At 38.1% G+C, this 19,922-nt stretch overlaps 4 protein-coding genes across 5 annotated transcripts in view; 2 read left to right on the top strand and 2 right to left on the bottom strand.

Moving 5' to 3' along the window:
* kpna6 (karyopherin alpha 6 (importin alpha 7)) overlaps positions 1 to 1,211 on the top strand; it is a 29,568-nt gene extending 28,357 nt beyond the window's left edge. Inside the window, exon 14 of the mRNA XM_056272689.1 lies at positions 633 to 1,211. Coding sequence (XP_056128664.1) covers positions 633 to 820 — 188 coding nt within the window. The 3' untranslated portion in view covers positions 821 to 1,211. The remainder of the gene's footprint in view (positions 1 to 632) is intronic.
* Positions 1 to 19,922, bottom strand: part of hdac1 (histone deacetylase 1) — a 91,926-nt gene that overhangs the window by 57,260 nt on the left and 14,744 nt on the right. The window lies entirely within an intron of this gene.
* On the bottom strand, positions 5,260 to 7,672 carry si:ch73-130a3.4 (uncharacterized protein LOC664763 homolog). The gene is made up of 4 exons (XM_056272694.1): positions 7,531 to 7,672; positions 5,790 to 5,982; positions 5,599 to 5,700; positions 5,260 to 5,504 (listed from the first exon to the last, which is right to left on the bottom strand). The coding sequence occupies exons 1-4, from the start codon at positions 7,608 to 7,610 to the stop codon at positions 5,274 to 5,276; spliced, it is 606 nt and encodes a 201-aa protein (XP_056128669.1). The 5' UTR covers positions 7,611 to 7,672; the 3' UTR covers positions 5,260 to 5,273.
* txlna (taxilin alpha) lies at positions 9,399 to 18,574 on the top strand. Its single transcript, XM_056272690.1, has 11 exons — positions 9,399 to 9,543; positions 10,065 to 10,225; positions 10,360 to 10,629; positions 12,417 to 12,508; positions 13,660 to 13,830; positions 14,111 to 14,305; positions 14,511 to 14,630; positions 14,823 to 14,897; positions 15,440 to 15,532; positions 15,898 to 15,993; positions 17,849 to 18,574. Exons 2-11 carry the CDS (start codon positions 10,072 to 10,074, stop codon positions 18,152 to 18,154), a joined length of 1,572 nt encoding a protein of 523 aa, XP_056128665.1. The 5' UTR covers positions 9,399 to 9,543; positions 10,065 to 10,071; the 3' UTR covers positions 18,155 to 18,574.

The raw sequence follows: 19,922 nt of genomic DNA, 5'->3' as shown, positions 1-19,922 counted from the left end.
AGAAACTCAACGCACAAAATGCCGCAAATGAAACTGAAATTTCGCCATCACAGACACTCGACACATAATCATCTTCATTAAAAGTAGTGAGACTAAATTATCTCACCAGGGTTGATGTGGTTCTTACTCCTATTGTGGTCTTTGATTATAAATACATAAATAAAATGCAGCTCATATCTGTTCCTTTCTTTGATGTGAACTTGTTAAATTTGCATATACTGTAGCTTGGGAATGGAAGATCAGATTTATATTGGTTTTGCGTAGACACATTTATGTGGCCAAGTGTAAATTGAACTCTTAGATATCCGATTTGTAAAAATGCATGAAGTGACCAGATATAGATAGATAGATAGATAGATAGATAGATAGATAGATAGATAGATAGATAGATAGATAGATAGATAGATAGATAGATAGATAGATAGATAGATAGATAGATAGATAGATGGATAGATAATGTAGATATAGACCTATAGATAGATGGACAGAGATGGATATCGATAGATAGATGGACGGACAGACAGACATTTTGAAAGAAATCTCTTATGCTCTCACCAAGGCTGCATGTATTTGATAAATAATATAGTAAAACTGTAATATTGTGAAATATAAACTGTATATCTCTCTACCAGGGTTGGACAAAATCGAGTTCCTACAGAGTCATGAAAATCAGGAGATCTACCAGAAAGCCTTTGACCTCATCGAGCACTACTTTGGAGTAGAGGAAGAGGATGCCAGTCTGGCACCACAGGTGGATGAGAACCAGCAGCAGTTCCTTTTCCCCCAGCAGGAGGCTCCCATGGAGGGCTTCCAGCTATAACCAGCCTCCAGACCCTTCCCGGCCGCCCCCTGACCTTTACACCCCTCCCCGCACCCCATACCCTTACCGAAACATACATCGGAAACACTCAGAGCGCAACGATTGACATCTGAGTGAACCAAATTTCGACCTACGACCCATGACCCAGACTGATTTATTTAGACACTGAGGTGTGTTATAAGCAGGGGAACCAATCCACTGCCCTGTCACACCCAAGAGAGAGCTGGATTTTAGTTTATTTCATTTTGTCCCCCTCAATGATGCAGCTAAATAATCATCCCCCTCAGGTAGAAATCGTGGCGCTGTGTCCTCCTTTCTTTTTTTAAGGCAAGGTATGCTTCAGTTTTCCCTTTTCACTGAAAGATGAGAGAATCGTTTGCTCGTCTAATGAAAATCAAATCCTTTTTCTTTTTGATCCTGGTTTGAATTATCAAGTGTTGCGTTGTAGGATTTCTTTCTTCTGTTCATTACTCATATTCTGGTAATTAAAAAAGCCTGGTTATATTTGATATGACCATGCTTTTAGACAAAACACCATAATATCCGCAGATGCGTTTCATGACAACTTAAGCACTCTTCAATGGCTTTCCGGAGCTGTATTAGTATTCATTGACTTTATCATTTCAGACCATGCTGGGTGTGGAAACGACAGGAGTTAATGTAGAGTCTGTTTGACGTGGTGGTGGTGGTGGGTGGTGTTAAAATAATCCAGGCATTTTAGTAAAGGAGTATCCTAATATAAAAAGTCATTACTGTTAAAAAACGATGACTGGTGAAGTGCGGCCCAAAGAGCCCATTTAGTAAAGATAATGCCCATTTTTCTTTTCTTTTCTGTTCTTTTTTTTTTTTACCCGTCAGAGGTGAAATATCTAGTTGTAGGGTATTCGTGGTGTGCAGTGTTATGAATAACTCTTCTTTTTGATCAAAAGGCTTTAACTATGAAATGTGATCTGGGGTAAATCGGCACACATCTGAGGGCCGGGGTAATGCACATGATGGAGTCTTAATTCTGCTCTTTTCTCGTTATTAATTGGAGCATAGTAATACTGGGTGGTTCTGATAACTTCAAGGTGTTTGTTTCGTGCAGCCCTCGGTTTGTGCATGTTGGGGTTTTGCATGGTGTTCTGTTGGTACCAACAACCATTTTGTATCCCTTGCCAGATCTTCATTCAATTAGCTCACACTCATTAGCTGGAGTTGTTCTGGGTTCTGTTTCTATTTTTACAGGTGATGTGGATATGGCAAGGGATACTTCTTTATATAATAATGAAATTTATGGGCAAAAATATATATATATATAGATATTGTTCTATTTGCACACACTTTGCACACATGCATACAAGACCAGCATACACTTCTTAAACATGTACACGTACAGATTAGTATAAAACCGAGGGGAAAATGACTTCCGTAATCTCCAAACATCATCTCTCATTTTACCATTTGGCACTTTTTAGGTTGATGCACTAAAACACCAGAGTTTGATGTTAGACTGCTGTGGATTTCAGACAGAATACATGAAAAGTTTGAATATTAACCTCCCGCCCTGTACAAAACTAGCCGTGGTTTACTTTAAAACTGTGAGTAAACATTTATGGAAGCATTTTCCTCTACCTCCATAATACACTGACAGAAGGGCGCTTCTCTGAGTGAATGCTAGGGGTTATTTGATTTAGTACGGGCTTGTATCTATGAAAACATATACGTTGACTGACGGATAATGTAGGGAGGGAAGGGAAGTGATGCACAGTTCATATCAGCATCTGTTCTTATTGGAGCAGCATCCTGTGTTTGGTACGGATATGTTTTTGGTTGACTAATATCTAGAAGTTATTTCCTTCTGTAAATGTCAATGTCTGATGCGATTCCTGATCAGAACTGATAACCGAAAGAAGGTTTCCATACTAATTCTCCTTTTTGAATTTGAGACACTTGCATTTACCTAGTTGAAAATACCTCTTCACAATTTGATGTACTTTAACAGCAGTATCAAGGTGAATTTCAAACAGGGTTTTGCTTTATATGGGTTCAAATGTGTGACTTTTGCTGCATTTACAGGTCCATCTCCGAGCGAAGATGCTGCAGTCCAGATTTGTTTTTGTTTTTTTTACACAAAATAAGACTGTGATCAAATGGGGGAAAGGAAGAAAAAAACTATGCTTATAAAATATATCTAATGGTCTGCAAGACCACTGGGTGGATTCATACATTGATCACATAAAAAAAAGCAAAGAAATTATCTCTTAATGGAAATGCACTCCTATTCACAAAAGTGCCAATCAGACCAACAAAGACAAGAGGCTGTATGCTTATCAATCTGTCTTTGATTTTTTTTTTTCTTTCTTTTTTTGTTTACTTGAATGTGCACACATTTTGTGCAAATATTGCTGCTCTATTTTCTTATCTTACAAATTAGGTTACATTGTCTGCCACAGTTTCATTAGAGATGTGATGGTCTGCTACTTGTACACCAAATTGGTAAACTCAAAGGTATAAAGAGAAAAATGCATAATTTATTGTGCTCGATAACTAATACTTTTAACCAAGGCCAATGCAATGTTCTCAGTGTGTACTGTTTGCTTAGCTTTGTGTTCGTTTTGGGCGTAGTTCTATTGGCATAAAGGAAGTGAAGATACTAATTATCGAAGGAGAAACTGTAATATCTGTAAATTTTTTTTTTTTTTTTTTTTGCCCTCATCGAGTATTTTTGTGTATATGTGTTGCTCTTTTCTTGTTTGTAAGCGCACTAGCTGACCATGTAGACCCAACTATGTTGTTCTGAGTCTGACTTCCCTCTGTAACTTACTGTAGCACAATTACAGCAAATCCAAATCAGTTCAGGTCTCTTTCGCAGACATTCTGTTCTCATTTAAGGACATTGCTTTCAGAAGCCAAAAGATTTCAAAAACAAATCTGGGTGTCTCATGATCTGTCTCTGTGAATCACACTTAAACCAGAGCTTTAACAATTATATTGTTATATTGGCACAATTTAAAGTTGAGCGCTGCTCTTTACTCCTTAAAATAACTTCTGAGAAGTGCAGAAAACAATAAAATATTTACAAAAGGCCACAAATAAGTGAAATTGGGTCTTTATGGTCTTCCGTCCTAGATCTTGTAGATGTTGACATTTTGAGACTTTTTGTCTCTTCCAAACCTGGAGCTGATGCATATGGTTGTGTAGTAAGGCTGACTCACCTGTGTTTACAATGCTACATGCTACAAAGTACTTTTCATACACGATATTAAGACTCGCCCAGGTGGAGATTGTATCCTGGTTTGGTAATTTCTTTCCTTTTAAATGTATTTATATTTAAATCTTCTTTTTTTTTTCTCCTCTGCCTACAATTGCCCGTACTGTGACTGACTTTACCGACGATATGAATGAGTGACGGACACACAAACTGAACATGTCACACGAACATATACATGAACAATTCTGAACAAATGTTTGAGTTTTTTTTCTTCTTTTTGTCCAGATACAAATAAAACGATAAAACATCTGGTTTGTAAATTTGCTTCTGTAAAGTCAGTAAAAGAATGATGAATACAGTTAACCAGCTTTTTAAGAAGGAACATTTTTAATTACATGTTTTTCAAGGTACCATTACTGTCATATTTATGTTGATAGTGTAAGTTGTCCATTGTTTTATTATTGTGGCATGCAAGTTACTGCCTTTTTCCCCCCAATTGCAAAGATGCATTTGCTGAAATATTTCTCTCAAATTCTAACAATTATATGCAAACACAGTTAGTTAGTAGAAAGGGCTCTTTAATGACCTAACTTAAACGTAACCTGTTAGTGGTTCATCAAGCAAGTATGAAAAACATTGTTTATACTCTCTCTCTTTCTCTCTCTCTATATATATATATATATATTAAAATGTTATATATATATAACATTAATTAGACCAGAATATTGTAATATTACAATAGATATTTATTCATCTATTCACAAATGATAATTAGAAAAACAAAAGTGAAGTACATGCAATGCACAAGGCAGCTTACAAATTGTCACAAATAAACTGCATTTGAGAAATGAATACACACATTAAAAAAACGTCTTGACTTGGCAGGTGTTTTCCTACCGAACCACTGCACTGGAACCAGACATCAATATCACGTATACTTTACATATAAACATATATAACATCGTGTTGAGGCCAAGCCTAGCATCCACCTTAGTAAAACCATCCAGAATTTTGTCAAATTACATAAAAAAAAAAAAAAAAAAAAAACTTTGCAATGTATGCATGTGGATGTGTATGTATCAAAAAGGAAAGATTCCCTTAGTTGAATGCTTTTGGACCAGTGGACAGTTTGTTTTGCACTCATGGCCCTTTTTGGCAGGAGGTCAAATGAGAAGATTTGAAATTCCCTTTGAAATAATAACCAGGAATTTGTAGAGACATGGAAAGTGCGGACATGAGATATACATAAAGTTCAACATTTTATTGAATTTTCATTTTCCCAGAGTAAAAATTGAGCTTGTGTTCCAGCTCTTCATTTATGACGTTCTTTCCACTCAGATCCTCTAGAAGAGAAAGTACTATACTCTTTGCCCTTTGTTCTCGTTTCCTCACGTTCCTCATGTCCCTCTCCAGACTCTCCACTCTAGCCAAGGCTTCACTGAGTCTGGCCTTTAGACCAGTGGGATCTGCTGGCAATGCATAGGAGTGGTCCTAGAAGAAAGGATGGAAATTTACACATTAATGTTTGTGCCACATCGCTCAGTCATAGCAGTTTGGTGCAAAATTAGTATGGTACAAAACTCACAACATTAGGCGGAGGTCTAGTCTCTTTGAACTGCAGAGAACAGTCCACTGACAGGCTCTCTTCAGCCCTCCTTGAGGTTTTTGTTGTCCTCACTGACACTGGCTAAAATGGAAGGAAAACATTTTATATATACAAATATATAAAAGCCTAATGACTAGCTATCATATCCTTTAATCTAGAGGTAGACCTACTCTTTGTAGATGAGCTGGGAAATTGAAGACAGATGGTTTAGCTCCTTCTCTGATCCTTACGGTCTGACCCGTCCTGTCCAAGTCCTGCTCCCTGAAGTGCTCACTGCAAAGCACAGAAGAATCGCTGGCGGAAAAACCTTCCCATCTTAGGGCAATTTCCCACTGCTTCCTCAACGCTTTAGGTTTGGGAAACCTTCAAAGTGTGAGATAAGTTAGATAGCCAGATAACAACAGTCAGATTCACAATAACATTATGTCAGTCACTCAGATGAAACGAGGAGCTTGTAATAAAAGTTAGTTTAGAACAAAAACCATAAACCAACCAATATAGATGATTGTGAATGATTGAATGATTATGGCATTATGATTATGACAATAAATATTGATTATGGGTAATTGCTTGATTTTTATAATTTAAACTAAGAACAGTCCATTAATGTTCCAAGAGGTCCAGTTAATTTCTGATTTCTTTCTACCAAAGGTCCGGAAAGTAATGATTACGGTATTCAGTATGTTTGGAATATTTATTAAACATCTCGACGTTGGCAGCAAGTCATAGTTTGCCCTAGGCCAAAACAAATCGATAAACCATAAGCACAGGTCTGTCAAATTTCCATCCTTTTTCAAGCCACAAATATTTATTAATAATCATCATAAATTAGGTATCATTAAAAAGTGGAAATACTCTAAATTCATCCTGTGAAAATTGTTCTGAAAACATATTGTTGGAAAGGTTGTAGACTCAAGGTTCCATATTAAGCCACTGTTTTGTGATGGCCGTTATATTGTCACAGAAATGTATTCATTTATGACAGGAGAACACATCAAACAATTAATTTAAGTTAACATTGAAGGTCCCAATGGCTACTTTTGGTATAGCGACTAAACAAAATCTCTCAGGAACCTCAACTTTTTGAGACATCAACTTCAACTTAATTTTCTATCACAGTAGTACATCTGGTAAAAATAACTGAAGGGCAGCGGACGAAAGCCTTGTTTTGCCGTCCTAAGGTCACATGAAGCCTTAAGGCTGGTTGAAAGGTGTCTTCTGAAATAAAATTTAATAAATCACGGTCACGGTAGACCATATATTTTTAAGTTGGAATCATAGACTGTAAAAGGTTGGAATCTACAGACATCAAACAAATAATTTAAATAAAATCAGTGTACCTGAATGGCCTGGCTTTTCAATAATATAAACATTTGTTCTCATAAGCAGAGAACTCTGGTAACTGATAATTGAAATGAAAAGAAAAAAAAGTTTCTTTTGTTATTGTTTTTTAATTTAAATGATAAAGAGAAAGTGTCGGAGAATAAAATAAACCACATTTATTTGCCCTTTCATGTTTTTATTTTATTTTATTCACTATTATTATTTTTTTTAAACTGAAACGTCGAAGTCATATCAGTTAAGGGCACGGAGTTTTACGTTGCTTCGTTCTCGTTTTCTATAATTTATTTTAGCAAAATATTCTAGCACACAGCTTGGTTGTTTGGTGGCGCTGCTCGAAACAGTGAGATGGAGTTGTTGTAAAGGTCGTGATGAGTCGAGCTGATTATGTTTTAATCCACAAATCAACCCGAGCCTTTTTAAGAAAGCATATAAACTTTGATAAAACCTTTAACATTTGTTATATAGTATAAGCATTCGTAGCTAGCTTGTTTTTGCTAGCTTAGTCTGGCTCTATCAACATAACGTTATAATAACCAAATACAACCAGAAACAATTGTTCAATCTTACTTGTGAAAGGTAATTCCCCGGGATTTTGTCTGTATTGTGCGACGGTTTTTACAGCCCCAAGCAACACATGAATCAGGCATTTTTTTCCAAGAGAGAGTGAGTTGCCCGGTCCAATATGGCGACGAAGCTGACGTTTGCGAATGCGAAACATCTTCTTCTTCTTTCTTCTTCTTTTTTGGTTTTAACGGCGGTTGGCAATCAGCTTTTGGTGCATTACCGCCACCTTCTGCTCCGGAGTGTGAATCAGACAATAGGCTTACAATCTAGTTTCAACATAAAAAGAAACTAAAGAAATAAAAGAAAATAATAATCTTATAACACACACACACAATTTCATTCATTTCCCAACACACTTTCCATATCCCTGTTTAGCCTCATAACCTATTAAACAAGTTTCTTAAGTTTTCCTTAAGAAAGTTAACAATATTCTAACCGCTCTGTCACCTATGTTCAACAATCCTTTTAATGTTAATTCCTGCACCCCTAATTACCTCAAATTATTCCTCATGTTCACTCACTCTCGTACCTCATACCTCCTACATCTTATAATTATGTGCTCCACTGACTCCTCTTCCTGACACCATTCACACAAGCCTGTCTCGTGTTTTCCTATATCATTTTCAGTATTTTGTTTAGAGCACCGTGCCCCAGCCTTAACCTTGTCATTACAGTTTCCTCTCTCCTGTGCCCACCTAACCTAGTTATTTTTACACTCTTTTGAATTTGATATAAATGCCTTCCTTTCTCCTCTCTGTCCCACCTTTCTTGCCACATTTGGTTCGTTTTTTTTTCCCAGATGATACTTGACCTCTGCTTTACTTATTTTAATTTGCATTTCTATATTTCCCTTCTTTAAAGCCCTCTGTGCCAATTCATCATCCACCTGCTTTTTCCCTTTCACCCCTACATGTGCTGGAACCCACATAAATTGTAACCGTCCTCCTTGATTTGTTATCCTTGTAACTGACTTCATACAATACATCCTAACGGCTTTTTGAGTGAAAAGACCTTAAACTCACAAGGACTGAGGATGAATCGGAGCATATCAGCACCTTTTCTTGTCTTGTTTTTTCCACCCACCTTAACGGAACTAACACTGCCACCATTTCCACTGTGTAGGCCTATACTCCTAAAAAATCTGATGTTCTTCTATTAATTCCTATTCCTTTAGCAGACCTTGCCACTCCATATCCTGTCACTCCTGTCTCAGGTTTCTTAGAACCATCTGTACATGTATGAATTCTTTATAATCTTTATTTATGTGGTACTTGAATGTGAAACATGAAGCTTCGAAACATTTATGAATCTCCTGTGTCGATTCTGTGGTTCGGAGCTTGTATTGAACTCGCCACGTCACGTGATTTCAGCAAACGGAGCGTTGTTAGCTTGATTTCGAAACATTTCAAAATACTGCTGTTCAAGAAATATTTATATATTTAAATAAAAAAAGGTGTAAAACTTACATTTAACCATTTAGCAGACGCTTTCATCCAAAGCGACTTACAAGTGAAGATAGCTTATTTTAATGTATTCTAAGTAACCTCTATAGAATATTTTGTTTATTGTGGTTTCGCCGGTAAATGTTTTGTCCTTTGTTGAGTTTTCGTTGCACTTGACTTTTGACCAGCCGGTTCCACAAGCTTGTGGTGTTTCGAGCATATGGTTTCGAGCGCTTCGAATTCGAAACAGTGAATCATTTTGCGAATCATTTGGTTCAATTGATCGGTGACGCTGCTCCCATCACTAACGGGAATATTACATGAAATAAGAAATATTAATTCGAAGCTAATAAAACAAAAATAAAGAAATAATAAACCACTGCCAGAGTCTACTACAATAATAATAAAACCAATAATAATACACCTAATAATACACCGGAAGTTTGCCACAGGTCGACGAATCATCTTCGAGTGTTTCCCTGGCATTTCCTGTGTCAGTTAGAAGCAGCAGTGGGAAGGGTAAAGAGTGGTGACAAACATCTGAAGGGGTTTCTTGGACCAAACTGAGACACTGGTATTATTTTAAACACAATTATCTGACAGCACAGATACGTTCGGTGTGTCTGTTTTGTACAATTGTAGAGCGCCTCAAGTCAGTTGGCAGATATTTAACTCTGCGTTTTGTTAGCCATGACTGCTAAACTAGTCGAGCGAGATGTTACACAGCTACATCTCTCAATTATACTTGATTGTTTATTTACAGTTATAACCCGTCAGATAAACGTAACACTTGTTCTTTTTAGACACGTCTGTTGGTTGATGTTTACTGAAGTTTACAAGAAACATTTAATGATTGGCTGTCCTAAATGTGATCTCAAATCGGATTGTAGTGATTAGCGCGTTTTAATGTTATGTAGTTAGTTACGTAGTCAACAAGTGTCATCCTCGTTTGTTTTGTCAGTCTCTTACACATCAGATTCGTTTTAATTGTGCAACTGAATTGTAACTGTAACTGTTCAAGCTGTTAGATAGTGAAGTGTGTCGTATTGTAGTCGTTTACCTGTGCACTGTGGCGTTTTTAATATTTGTACATAGATCAGCAATGCAGAGAAGGGAGATGGAGGACCCAGTTGCTGATAGCAGTGCAGATGATACGGAGGAGAGCACCGTGGCATCTGAGATGACCAATAGCCCTAAAGAAATCGAAACGCAGTCGGACGGCACACCGACCAACAATGCTCAGACTGATGAAGGCTGTAAGGGAGCTGACACGTTGATTTTTTTTCTTCTGTTCTAAACTCACCCAAAACCTTAGTATATATTCACATCTTCACTGTGGAAAAGTCATTTCCATTGCCGTATGTCTTCTCTCATGTTTCTTTGTGTTTAGTGGCAGAGGCCGGTGCGATTTCTGCTTCCTGTGACATGGCTGAGGAACTGTGCAGACAGCTAGAGGACATCCTCAGCACCTATTGTCATGAGCATGGTGGTGTTGGCAGCGATGATGTGGCAGTGACCAATGGCCAGCCTGACGGCGTGGAAGTGAACGGGCTGTCTGAGAGAGAGGATGGCAAACAGGTGGAAGCCAAACTGAATGGCAATGGATGTGTGGAGAAGGACCCGAAGAAGCTGCAAGACAAGAAGAAAGTGAAGGGACTGGGTGAGTCAGTGCGTTTGCTTAAGTGTGTAACGAGTCCGACACCAACTGTTGTCTTGCTATTAATGCTCTTTACATTATCTAACGTGTTTTGATCAAAAGTGATAGAAAAGACAGACACAAAGGTAGCATTTATATATATATATAAATATATATATATATAACGCATATAATATTACTAAAGTTTTCTACTTCAAATAAATGCTGTTCATTTAAACTTACTATTTATCAAAGAATCCTGAAAAAAGTATCTCAGTTTTCATCATTGAAAATGGTAAGAAATGTTTCATGAGCAGCAAAGCAGCATATTAGAATGATTTCTGAAGGATCATGTGACACTGAAGACTTCATGTAATCCCAGATGGACTCAATGATGGTGAGATCAGATTTCCGTGTGGAGCATACCGGCTGTTACGTGGCTAAGATTTCTGCACAGTACTGCGTCTCTGTAGAATCCCAATATACGCCTCAACATCACTGGTACCTTTGCTTTTGCCCCTGTCAGTCACTGATGTCTTTGGGACTGAGAACTCAAAGTCAGTTTTTCCCCAAAACAAGCTGAAACATGGATTTGTCTGGCCACAGCACATATTTCCACTGTCTTTTAGAACATCTGTGATGAGCTCGGGCCCAGAGAACTCAGTGCCATCTCTGCATTGAACAGATGTGTAGCTTTCTCCTTGCATAAAAGTCTGCCCCTGCATCAAGAAATGCAACTTGATTCTGTGTTAAGTGACAATGGTTTCCCAAAGTACTCCCGAGCCCATGTGGCTGTATTTAACACAGTAATATCATGGTTTCTCAGCCAATGCCGTCTGAGGGCTCAAAAGTCACGCACATTCAACAGAGGTCTCCTGCCTTGCCCTACATGAACTGAGATTTCTCTGGATTCCCTGAATCTTTTTACAATATTATGGATGGTATTTGGTGAAAGACCTGAATACTTCGCAATCTTGCATTGAGAAATGTGATATTTGCATTGTTTGACAATTCTCTCAGGAAATTTGGCACAAAGTGTTGAGCCAAGACCCATCTTTGCTTGCAAAGACTGAGTCTTTGGTGGATGCTCCTTTTATACCCAAACACGATACCCTCACCTATTACCAGTTCACCTGCTAATTATGGACTGTTTCAAAACAGGTTAACTTGGATATTCTATAGTCTTTTCACTTTTATTTTGCCTCTGTCCCTACTCTTTTGGAATGTTGCAGCCTTCAAAATCTAAATTTGTTTATATTTACAAAATACAATTAATTTGGCCAGAGAAAACATTTGACATTTTTTTCTTTGTATTTTTGTCAGTTAAATAAAGGTTAAGGAGAATTAACAAATCCTAGATTCTTGATTGTATTACATTTGGCAAAATGTAGATTTCGGGTTGTATAATAAATATGGTGAGACGTGCATTCTTTTGTATTTGTCCTTTCTAACATCCATGTGTTACTGTAGTGTCTTTTACTTTACTGCAGTAATATGGCCTCACTAACAAAAGCCCAATTCAAGCTCATTCTTTGTGATTCTGTACAATTCAAAGTGAACCCACACACTTGATCTGAATGCAGTTGGGCATTCAGAATGTGTTCTTCAATGGCGTCTTTCACCATTAGTTCTTGCATACCTCCATTCATAATGGAGTTTATGCTTTAGTGTTGAAAATAGTTTTTTCTTGACATATACCTGAAATATTTTTGAGATCAGATTTGAATCAAAATTGAATCAAGATGTAAAATATGTGTCAATACCCAGAACTATTCTTAACCTAAATTCTATTCTCGGCTTTTGCGTTGTAGGCAAAGAGATAACCCTTCTAATGCAGACTCTCAACACACTGAGTACTCCAGAGGAGAAGCTGGGTGGTCTCTGTAAGAAGTATGCTGAGCTGGTAAGACTTGATGATGATGATGATGATGATCAAGAGATGTCAACATCTCAGAGCATTTGTTGTATACAGAGAGAGGGTAGAAAATAGTCAAGAAAAAACCTTTACTAACATTATAAATGGAGATAAATAAAGTTATTTGAAAGTAGTTTCATGTAGTGATTGCTGTTGGTCTGAATACCATTTTTTGAGCTTCGGTAGTAATCAACTTTGAATATTCGTAGCTTCGGAGGGAAATAAAAAAAAATATAATGAACGAGGCTCAAACATCTATTTCGTAACAGATATGCATGTTATTTGAGCACTTCAATCGTAATTAGAGTGAAATGGCTTCTCGAACAATCAAAAATGTAGGGCAGGGCTTGATTTTGTCCATCGTTAGGTCGTTTTGGTTTGCTATTGCTGTGATCTCATGTGAGTGACAGGTTGTCCTGTCCTCACACCAGTGAAGACATTATCAGAGAAGAGAAGAGATGTCGCTGCAAGAGGGAGAGGAAGTTATTTTGATTAAAGGTCACGAGTGAATTTATGATAAATAATTTATTTGCCAGACCGTGTGTTGCCATTTCAGCTGACTAGCCTTCAGCTTGTCGACATTAATACAATACTAGGAAATGCTGGGCATTTTCAGCCCACATTACTACATTAAAGGTGCTCTAAGCGATGTCATGTGTTTTTTAGGCCAAAACATTTTTTGTCACATACAGCAAACATCTCCTCACTATCCGCTGGCTGCCTGTCCCCTGAACACACTGTAAAGAAACGCGATCTCTGTAGACAGCCCATGCTTCACAAACAGCACCAAAAACAAACTGCAGCGACCCGCTCCCCAAAACATAACAAACTGTTCCAGCCAATGACCGACAAGAAGGGTTTGGGGGGTTAGTGTGCGGATGAGGAGGAGGGAGGGTCTAGCTAGCCTCCGTTTTGTTTGACAATAGTTCGAACGTCAACAAGAAGTGACGTCACCCAGGATCGCTTAGAGAACCTTTAAGAGCTTTCTTTAATGATACATTTGTAAAGATGTTTCAAATCTCAGTGCTATTACCACTGTAATTACCCAATGCATATGCTACCGACTACTGATATTCTTTCTGACAACCCTAATTTAGACAACTTATAATAATGCTCCTGTCCTGCTGTGTTTCTTTTAGCTAGAGGAGCACCGTAACGCTCAGAAACAGATGCGAGCCCTGCAGAAGAAGCAGACGCAGCTAATCCAGGAGAAGGACCACTTAAGAAATGAGCACAGCAAGGCCATCCTGGCGCGCAGCAAGCTGGAGAGTCTCTGTCGAGAACTGCAGAGACACAACCGCACACTTAAGGTACGCTAACTTGATATGAATGCAAATAACAAGATATCTGTTATTTATGCGGAGAGGGTACTGTATATTTTAATCATCATGTCTGTGGTGCCTGCCATATGCAAAATCTAAATTCAAAGGTGTTGAGAAGTGTCCTGCCTCAGCAGTTTCCCCTCCCTGCTCAAAGTATTGTTTAATCAGTGCTCCAACTCTACTTTTCACTTAACCAGAAGCTTGTTGCATTGTACTTTCTTTAATGAGATTAATGGATTAATGGATTAATGTTTGCTTTACTTGGCAGGAGGATGGTGTGCAACGTGCCCGTTTGGAGGAGGAGAAAAGGAAGGAAGTGACCTCACATTTCCAGGTGACACTGAATGACATCCAAGCACAGATGGAGCAGCACAACGAGCGTAATGCAAACCTAAGACAGGAGAACATGGAGCTGGCTGACAAACTAAAGAAACTTATTGAGCAGTACGAGCTCAGAGAGGAGGTGAGAGATATGGAAATAAAGGATGAAAAGTGAAGTAAATTTGCAATGCCTTTTAACTGAAGATAAATGGAAAAACATCTGTGCTAGTGTTTGGTAAACAATACAAAGTTTATTTATTTATTACAGTGACATTCATACATTTTTATGTATTACTTGAGTTGTGGTTTGTAGCCGCTGTCCTTAAGCACATAGTTTTCTCTCTCAGCATATTGACAAGGTGTTCAAGCACAAAGATCTGCAACAGCAGCTGGTAGATGCAAAGCTTAATCAGGCACAGGCACTGCTCAAGGACTCAGAGGGCCGCCATCAGAAGGAGAAAGACTTTGTGAGTTTCTACATCCTTTGCCCAGTACTTCAAACATGTGGTCAGCTGAAGTTCAAAAACATACTTATTCCCTATTTTTGTTGGGATGAATGTACCATACATTTGCTGCCTTTATATGTGCGGTTATGCCCTCTGGACAGGGTTGCCAGTCACTAATTAAGATTCTTATGGTCTCATTTCTTTCTTTTCCAGCTCCTGAAAGAGGCAGCTGAGTCTCAGAGGATGTATGAGCTCATGAAACAGCAGGAGGTTCATCTGAAACAGCAGGTGAGGGACATAAGACAGATCTGACCTAACTCACACACTTATAGGACAAACAGGGTTATTAGTGTTTTTTTGGAAAGAAATTGAGCTATCTGTTCAAGAATCCTGGAAAAAAGTATCTGTTTCCATAAAATTATGTTTTCAACATTGATAATAATCAGAAATGTTTCTTGAGCTCCAAAATCAGCATATTAGAATGATTTCTGAGTGACACTGAAGACTGGAGTAATGATGCTGAAAATTCACAGGAATAAATTACATTTTAAAATGCATTAAAACAGTTATGTGAGTTATATGCCTTGGTGAGCATAAGAGACTTCTTTCTAAAACATTAAAACCTTACAGACCCTAAACATTTGAATGGTAGTATATACACCATTTAGCAGAAAATCGTATAGATTAGTGGGAAAGATCTAGCAACTACCCAGAACTCCGTAGCATTGTGGTTATTTACATGGTTATGCGCCACTCAAAACATTTTGTGCTACTGTTTCATGTGTGTTTTGACTTCCCATGCTAAAATGTTTTTATTTGATCTTTTTCAGCTCTCATTGTACACCGAGAAATTTGAAGAGTTTCAAAACACACTTTCCAAAAGCAACGAGGTGTTCACAACTTTCAAACAAGAGATGGAAAAGGTAAATTACTGTTTAGTAGCGATTAGTGGATGTTGTGGACTTCAACTCCTACAAAGACACTGTTAGAGCTTGTTCACACAGAGCGCGTTTTTGCTTTGAAGAATGGGGGAAAATACTTCAAGGTCTCGACACGTTTTTAAAAAGGTTTAACTGATTTTATGCACGTTATATACGTCTGTGTAGCGTGTGTTTACACAGAAAAACAAAGGAAAAGTAGCACATTGGAATAGTCTGCAAGGCCTGTATTAATGCACAGAATGTAGGTCGTCTTGGGCGTTGTCACACATTTCACAAATCAAAATATAAATCTCTAAAGGCTGTGTTTATGTGAAAGTTGCTTTAATCTGTTTTGTATCATGCTGCAGATGACCAAGAAGATTAAGAAGCTGGAGAAGGAAACAACCATGTACAGATCACGATGGGAGAGCAGTAACAAAGCTCTGCTGGAGATGGCAGAGGAGGTGATTGTTGTACTCAGATCTTTGCCAGTTCTGTTCTCTGTCTTGACAGTTAAGGCCCCGATATACTCACGGTTAAGTTCTTTTTCGTTCTCCACTTGAGGGTAAAAAGAAATTCGAAATGGTTTTTCAGCAGTGTATTCTCAGCGAACATCTCGATGCCACCCGCACTGAGAGCGACTTTTAGATGAATATGTAAACGTTAGGGATGGGAATCGAGAACCGGTTCTTCTTCAGAACCGGTTCCCAGTGAACCAATTCCTTGGAACCGTTAGTATGCCTGGTTAACTATTCCGCTTATCGGTTCCGCTCGTTGCAAATGTGTCATCATGACGCCACACACGCGCTGCGTTATTTTGGTTCAGAACGCAGCAAACATGGCATCGAGGCAGAAGCGCTCGTTTGGTTATATTTCACGCGAAAAGACGACAATATATGAGGTGCCGTCTAGGGCTTAAATCAAACTTCATTCACGCACACATATATGAAACACTTCCATACACGTATACTAAGTAGTCAAACATACATGTATACTGCTGAATGCTCAAACAAGTATATGAAATGCACAACGACACATGAAGTCGCTCACGCATACACGCAAACTCTACACACACGAGATGCGCAAAACTCTCCACGCACATACTCATATGAGACGCGAGCACACACACATTCAAACTCGTGCACATACTTAATGAGAGTATGACGGCGCCTCATAACAATATGGCCACTTGCAACACCTGTAAAATTTCCATTTCGTCAAAGGGGGGGACCTCCAATATGCAGAAACATTTGGCCACACAACATGAACAGACTTTAGTCCCATGAAACTTAAACTGGAATGTCACTGTTTCTGTCACTGCGACTTCACGAACAGGTGAACACGCGCACGCACGCACACATCACTTTTGAAGTAAAATTGAGGATGCAGTGCATGTAATGCATCGAGATATTGAATTGAACTGAATCGATGACATGATAATCGTAATCGAACGGAACCGTGAGACCAGTGTAGGTTCACACCCCTGATACTCTGTGCTGTGTCAGCGAGTTAATAATAATTAACAAACAAATAAGTTATAAGTTAATACAAACAAACAAACAAATTTGTACTTATTCCCTCACCCAATGAGAATCGATAAGGAATCGATAAGCAATATCGATAATGGAATCGGAATTGTTAAATTCTTATCAATTCCCATCCCTAGTAAACTTGCTGCACGCTGTCCTCTCAGTGGCAACAAAGTATGATCATAGCGATGTTTATGTTTTTACCAGATCTGCAATTAAGCACTCTAGTCAAGTCACATCATGTTTATTTATATAGCACTTTATACAATATATTGATTTAAAGCAAGCAGCTTTACATTATTAAACATGAAAAAGGTGTCAGTTTCACTTGCTATTAGAATTACAGCTTCAATTTCTACTATAAAGCGATTCTAGAGGGTGTTTGTTTTTAATGGCGGACATCCGATCCGACCTTGACGGACTGAACGGAAGAAATTAACCAAAGACTTCCACGTCAAAGAAAGCAGAGTCACAGTCACACCTACCTATTATATAATCGCCACGGACCAATGACAGTTCAGAGTGGTTTACCAGCCAGAGCAAAGTTTCCTGGAAATTTCACTTTGGCAAACTGAATTTTCCTCTCCAAACAAATTTAGTTTTTTGCCCTTATTCCCCCCCACCCCCGAAAATGACGTTACCCGAAATTACACTAGTTCATTCTAAAATTTCTCTTGAAGTATATCAGGACCTTTAATGCAAAAAAGTTAAAACTTTGTTACACGAGTAATTGTTTAAAAGCTGTATATTTTAGTTGTTTTTTATGTTTTCTCTCTGTTGTCCACTGTAGAAAACACTACGAGACAAGGAGTTTGAAAGCCTGCAGGTGAAGGTGCAGCGACTGGAAAAGCTCTGTCGTGCGCTACAGATAGAGCGTAATGAGCTAAGTAAGAAGGTTCAGGGTGTTTCCATAGGCAGTGAGAATAGGCCAGAAACAGAGACGGGGTCACCACCAGAAGCGATAGACTCAGAAGAGGGGAGCCCTGTCCATCAGAACAGCCCAGAGACTCCACAAATGGCTTGTAGCCCGGCGTGCCACTGCGGGCCAGATCTGGAGGCCGAGAGTCACAGAGAGGTGTGCTCAACCCAGGATTGAGTCTAGCTGTCTCTGGAGGGCCAGGACACACACACAATCCTTCCCAGCTCTACCAGACCCCCGACCCTCCATCAGCAGTCGGCGTCTGTAGTTTTCTGCGTCTGTGATAGAACTGCTGACTCGTCTGCTTTTGGGGGTTTTCATTGTGTCAGGGAAGATTGTGCCTTCAACATGATTCCTATGCTGCGTTTATACTCTTTGGTTTTTATGTGGCTTGCTCTATCCCACTTTATTCCCGAGAAAATTCCATATTTGCATTTAGAGGGGCATGGATGTTGCTGCTGTCTTGGAATGCCTAGTGTTTGTCCATTAAATGCTTGTCTCTTTTCAGTTTGGCTGGAAAAAAAAAACCCGTAAAGAATCTTAACAGATGGATTGCTGTAATTGAGGGAAAGTTATTTGCCATGAAACAGCAGTTGTTATGTGACACGTTTTTTTCTTTGGGTGTTTTTATTTATTTTCTCGCCTTAAGGTGTTGTATTCGGTAAAATCTGCTTGTCCACTTCCCAACCACTCTTTTTTTTTTATGTCCTGCACCAAACAAAGAATGTATGATTTATTATTCATCACTTTTCAGAGTTCAGAAATATAGACGACGTACAGTTAAGACTAACATTGTTTTGAGTTTAAAGTTCATCTAATCTGAACCCAGATTTCTTTATGCTTTTGCACACTTGAATTTATCACATTTATTTTTAACTGAAGTTTACACCATCTTTAAACACCGCTTGTTTCTTTCAGATAATATATCCAGCATTGTAGATGCATTCCTTTAACCCATTCCGTTAACTTCTAGTTAGGTATGTGCACTTAAATGATGTCATGACCACTGAGGGATTTAATTCAGTGTGTGATTTCAGTTTGGACGGTTTTCATATTAAGTTTTTCGGATACTGATCACATGGCTGTTTGCATTAGTGGCTTAATGTGTTTAACATATTATGAACAAAAACATTTGAATCCCCTGCCCAATTTCATCAGGTTAAACAAGTAGATTCAATAACACTATGCAATTCTAGCTCTGTTCATGTCATCTGTGTTTAGCATGTGAGCAATGCACTGACATGCTGAGTAATGAATGTATGTTTGACACAAAGTGACTTAGTTCTGAGATGTCAGTAAGTTTCAGCACTCTTGTTTTTTTTTTTTTTTTTTTTTATGTGTTCAGTGCATTTACATCATATAGTTTTTGTGCCCTTTCAGTACCATTCTGAGTGGAGTACAAAAGTGCTGGTATAGTGTTGAGCCTGAAGTGCATAAAGTTATCAGTCGGCCATGTAAACTCATCCATATTTCATTCCAGTCAAGGTTACTGAACAGGTTTAGATTTTCTGTTTGTCAACTGGTATGTGTGTGAAAATCTTATTTGCCAGCCATTCATTCAATTTGACATTCCCATTATAGAAGGTACCAAAGATCTGTTGTTGTTTTCTCACACCCTGTACACATTTATTTGCAAATTAAAATACTAAGAAAATTAAAATGTGATTTTTGTATTCATTGTTGCTAAACTGATGTCACACGGGATGATAACATCAATAACATCAGCCTTGATTGAAATTAGATATTTTAATTTAAATAGTTGTAATTTCAAATATTTAACAAAGTAAAAATTGGTATTTAGTGTGTGTTATTTTAATAGTATTACTAGTCACTGTTTTTGACCAGTTTCAGTTAATGTTCCGAATAATAATAATAATAGAAAAAAAACGAAACATCTTTCAAATTGACCGTTTATTATCATATTTGTATTATTATGAAACCAGCG

Source organism: Rhinichthys klamathensis, unplaced genomic scaffold, assembly GCF_029890125.1.
Source record: "Rhinichthys klamathensis goyatoka isolate OS25496 unplaced genomic scaffold, OSU_Roscu_1.1 h1tg000343l_1, whole genome shotgun sequence".
Classification (NCBI taxonomy): Eukaryota; Metazoa; Chordata; class Actinopteri; order Cypriniformes; family Leuciscidae; genus Rhinichthys; species Rhinichthys klamathensis.
Note: the sequence above shows the minus strand (reverse complement) of the source record. Positions and strands in the feature narration are given on the sequence as shown.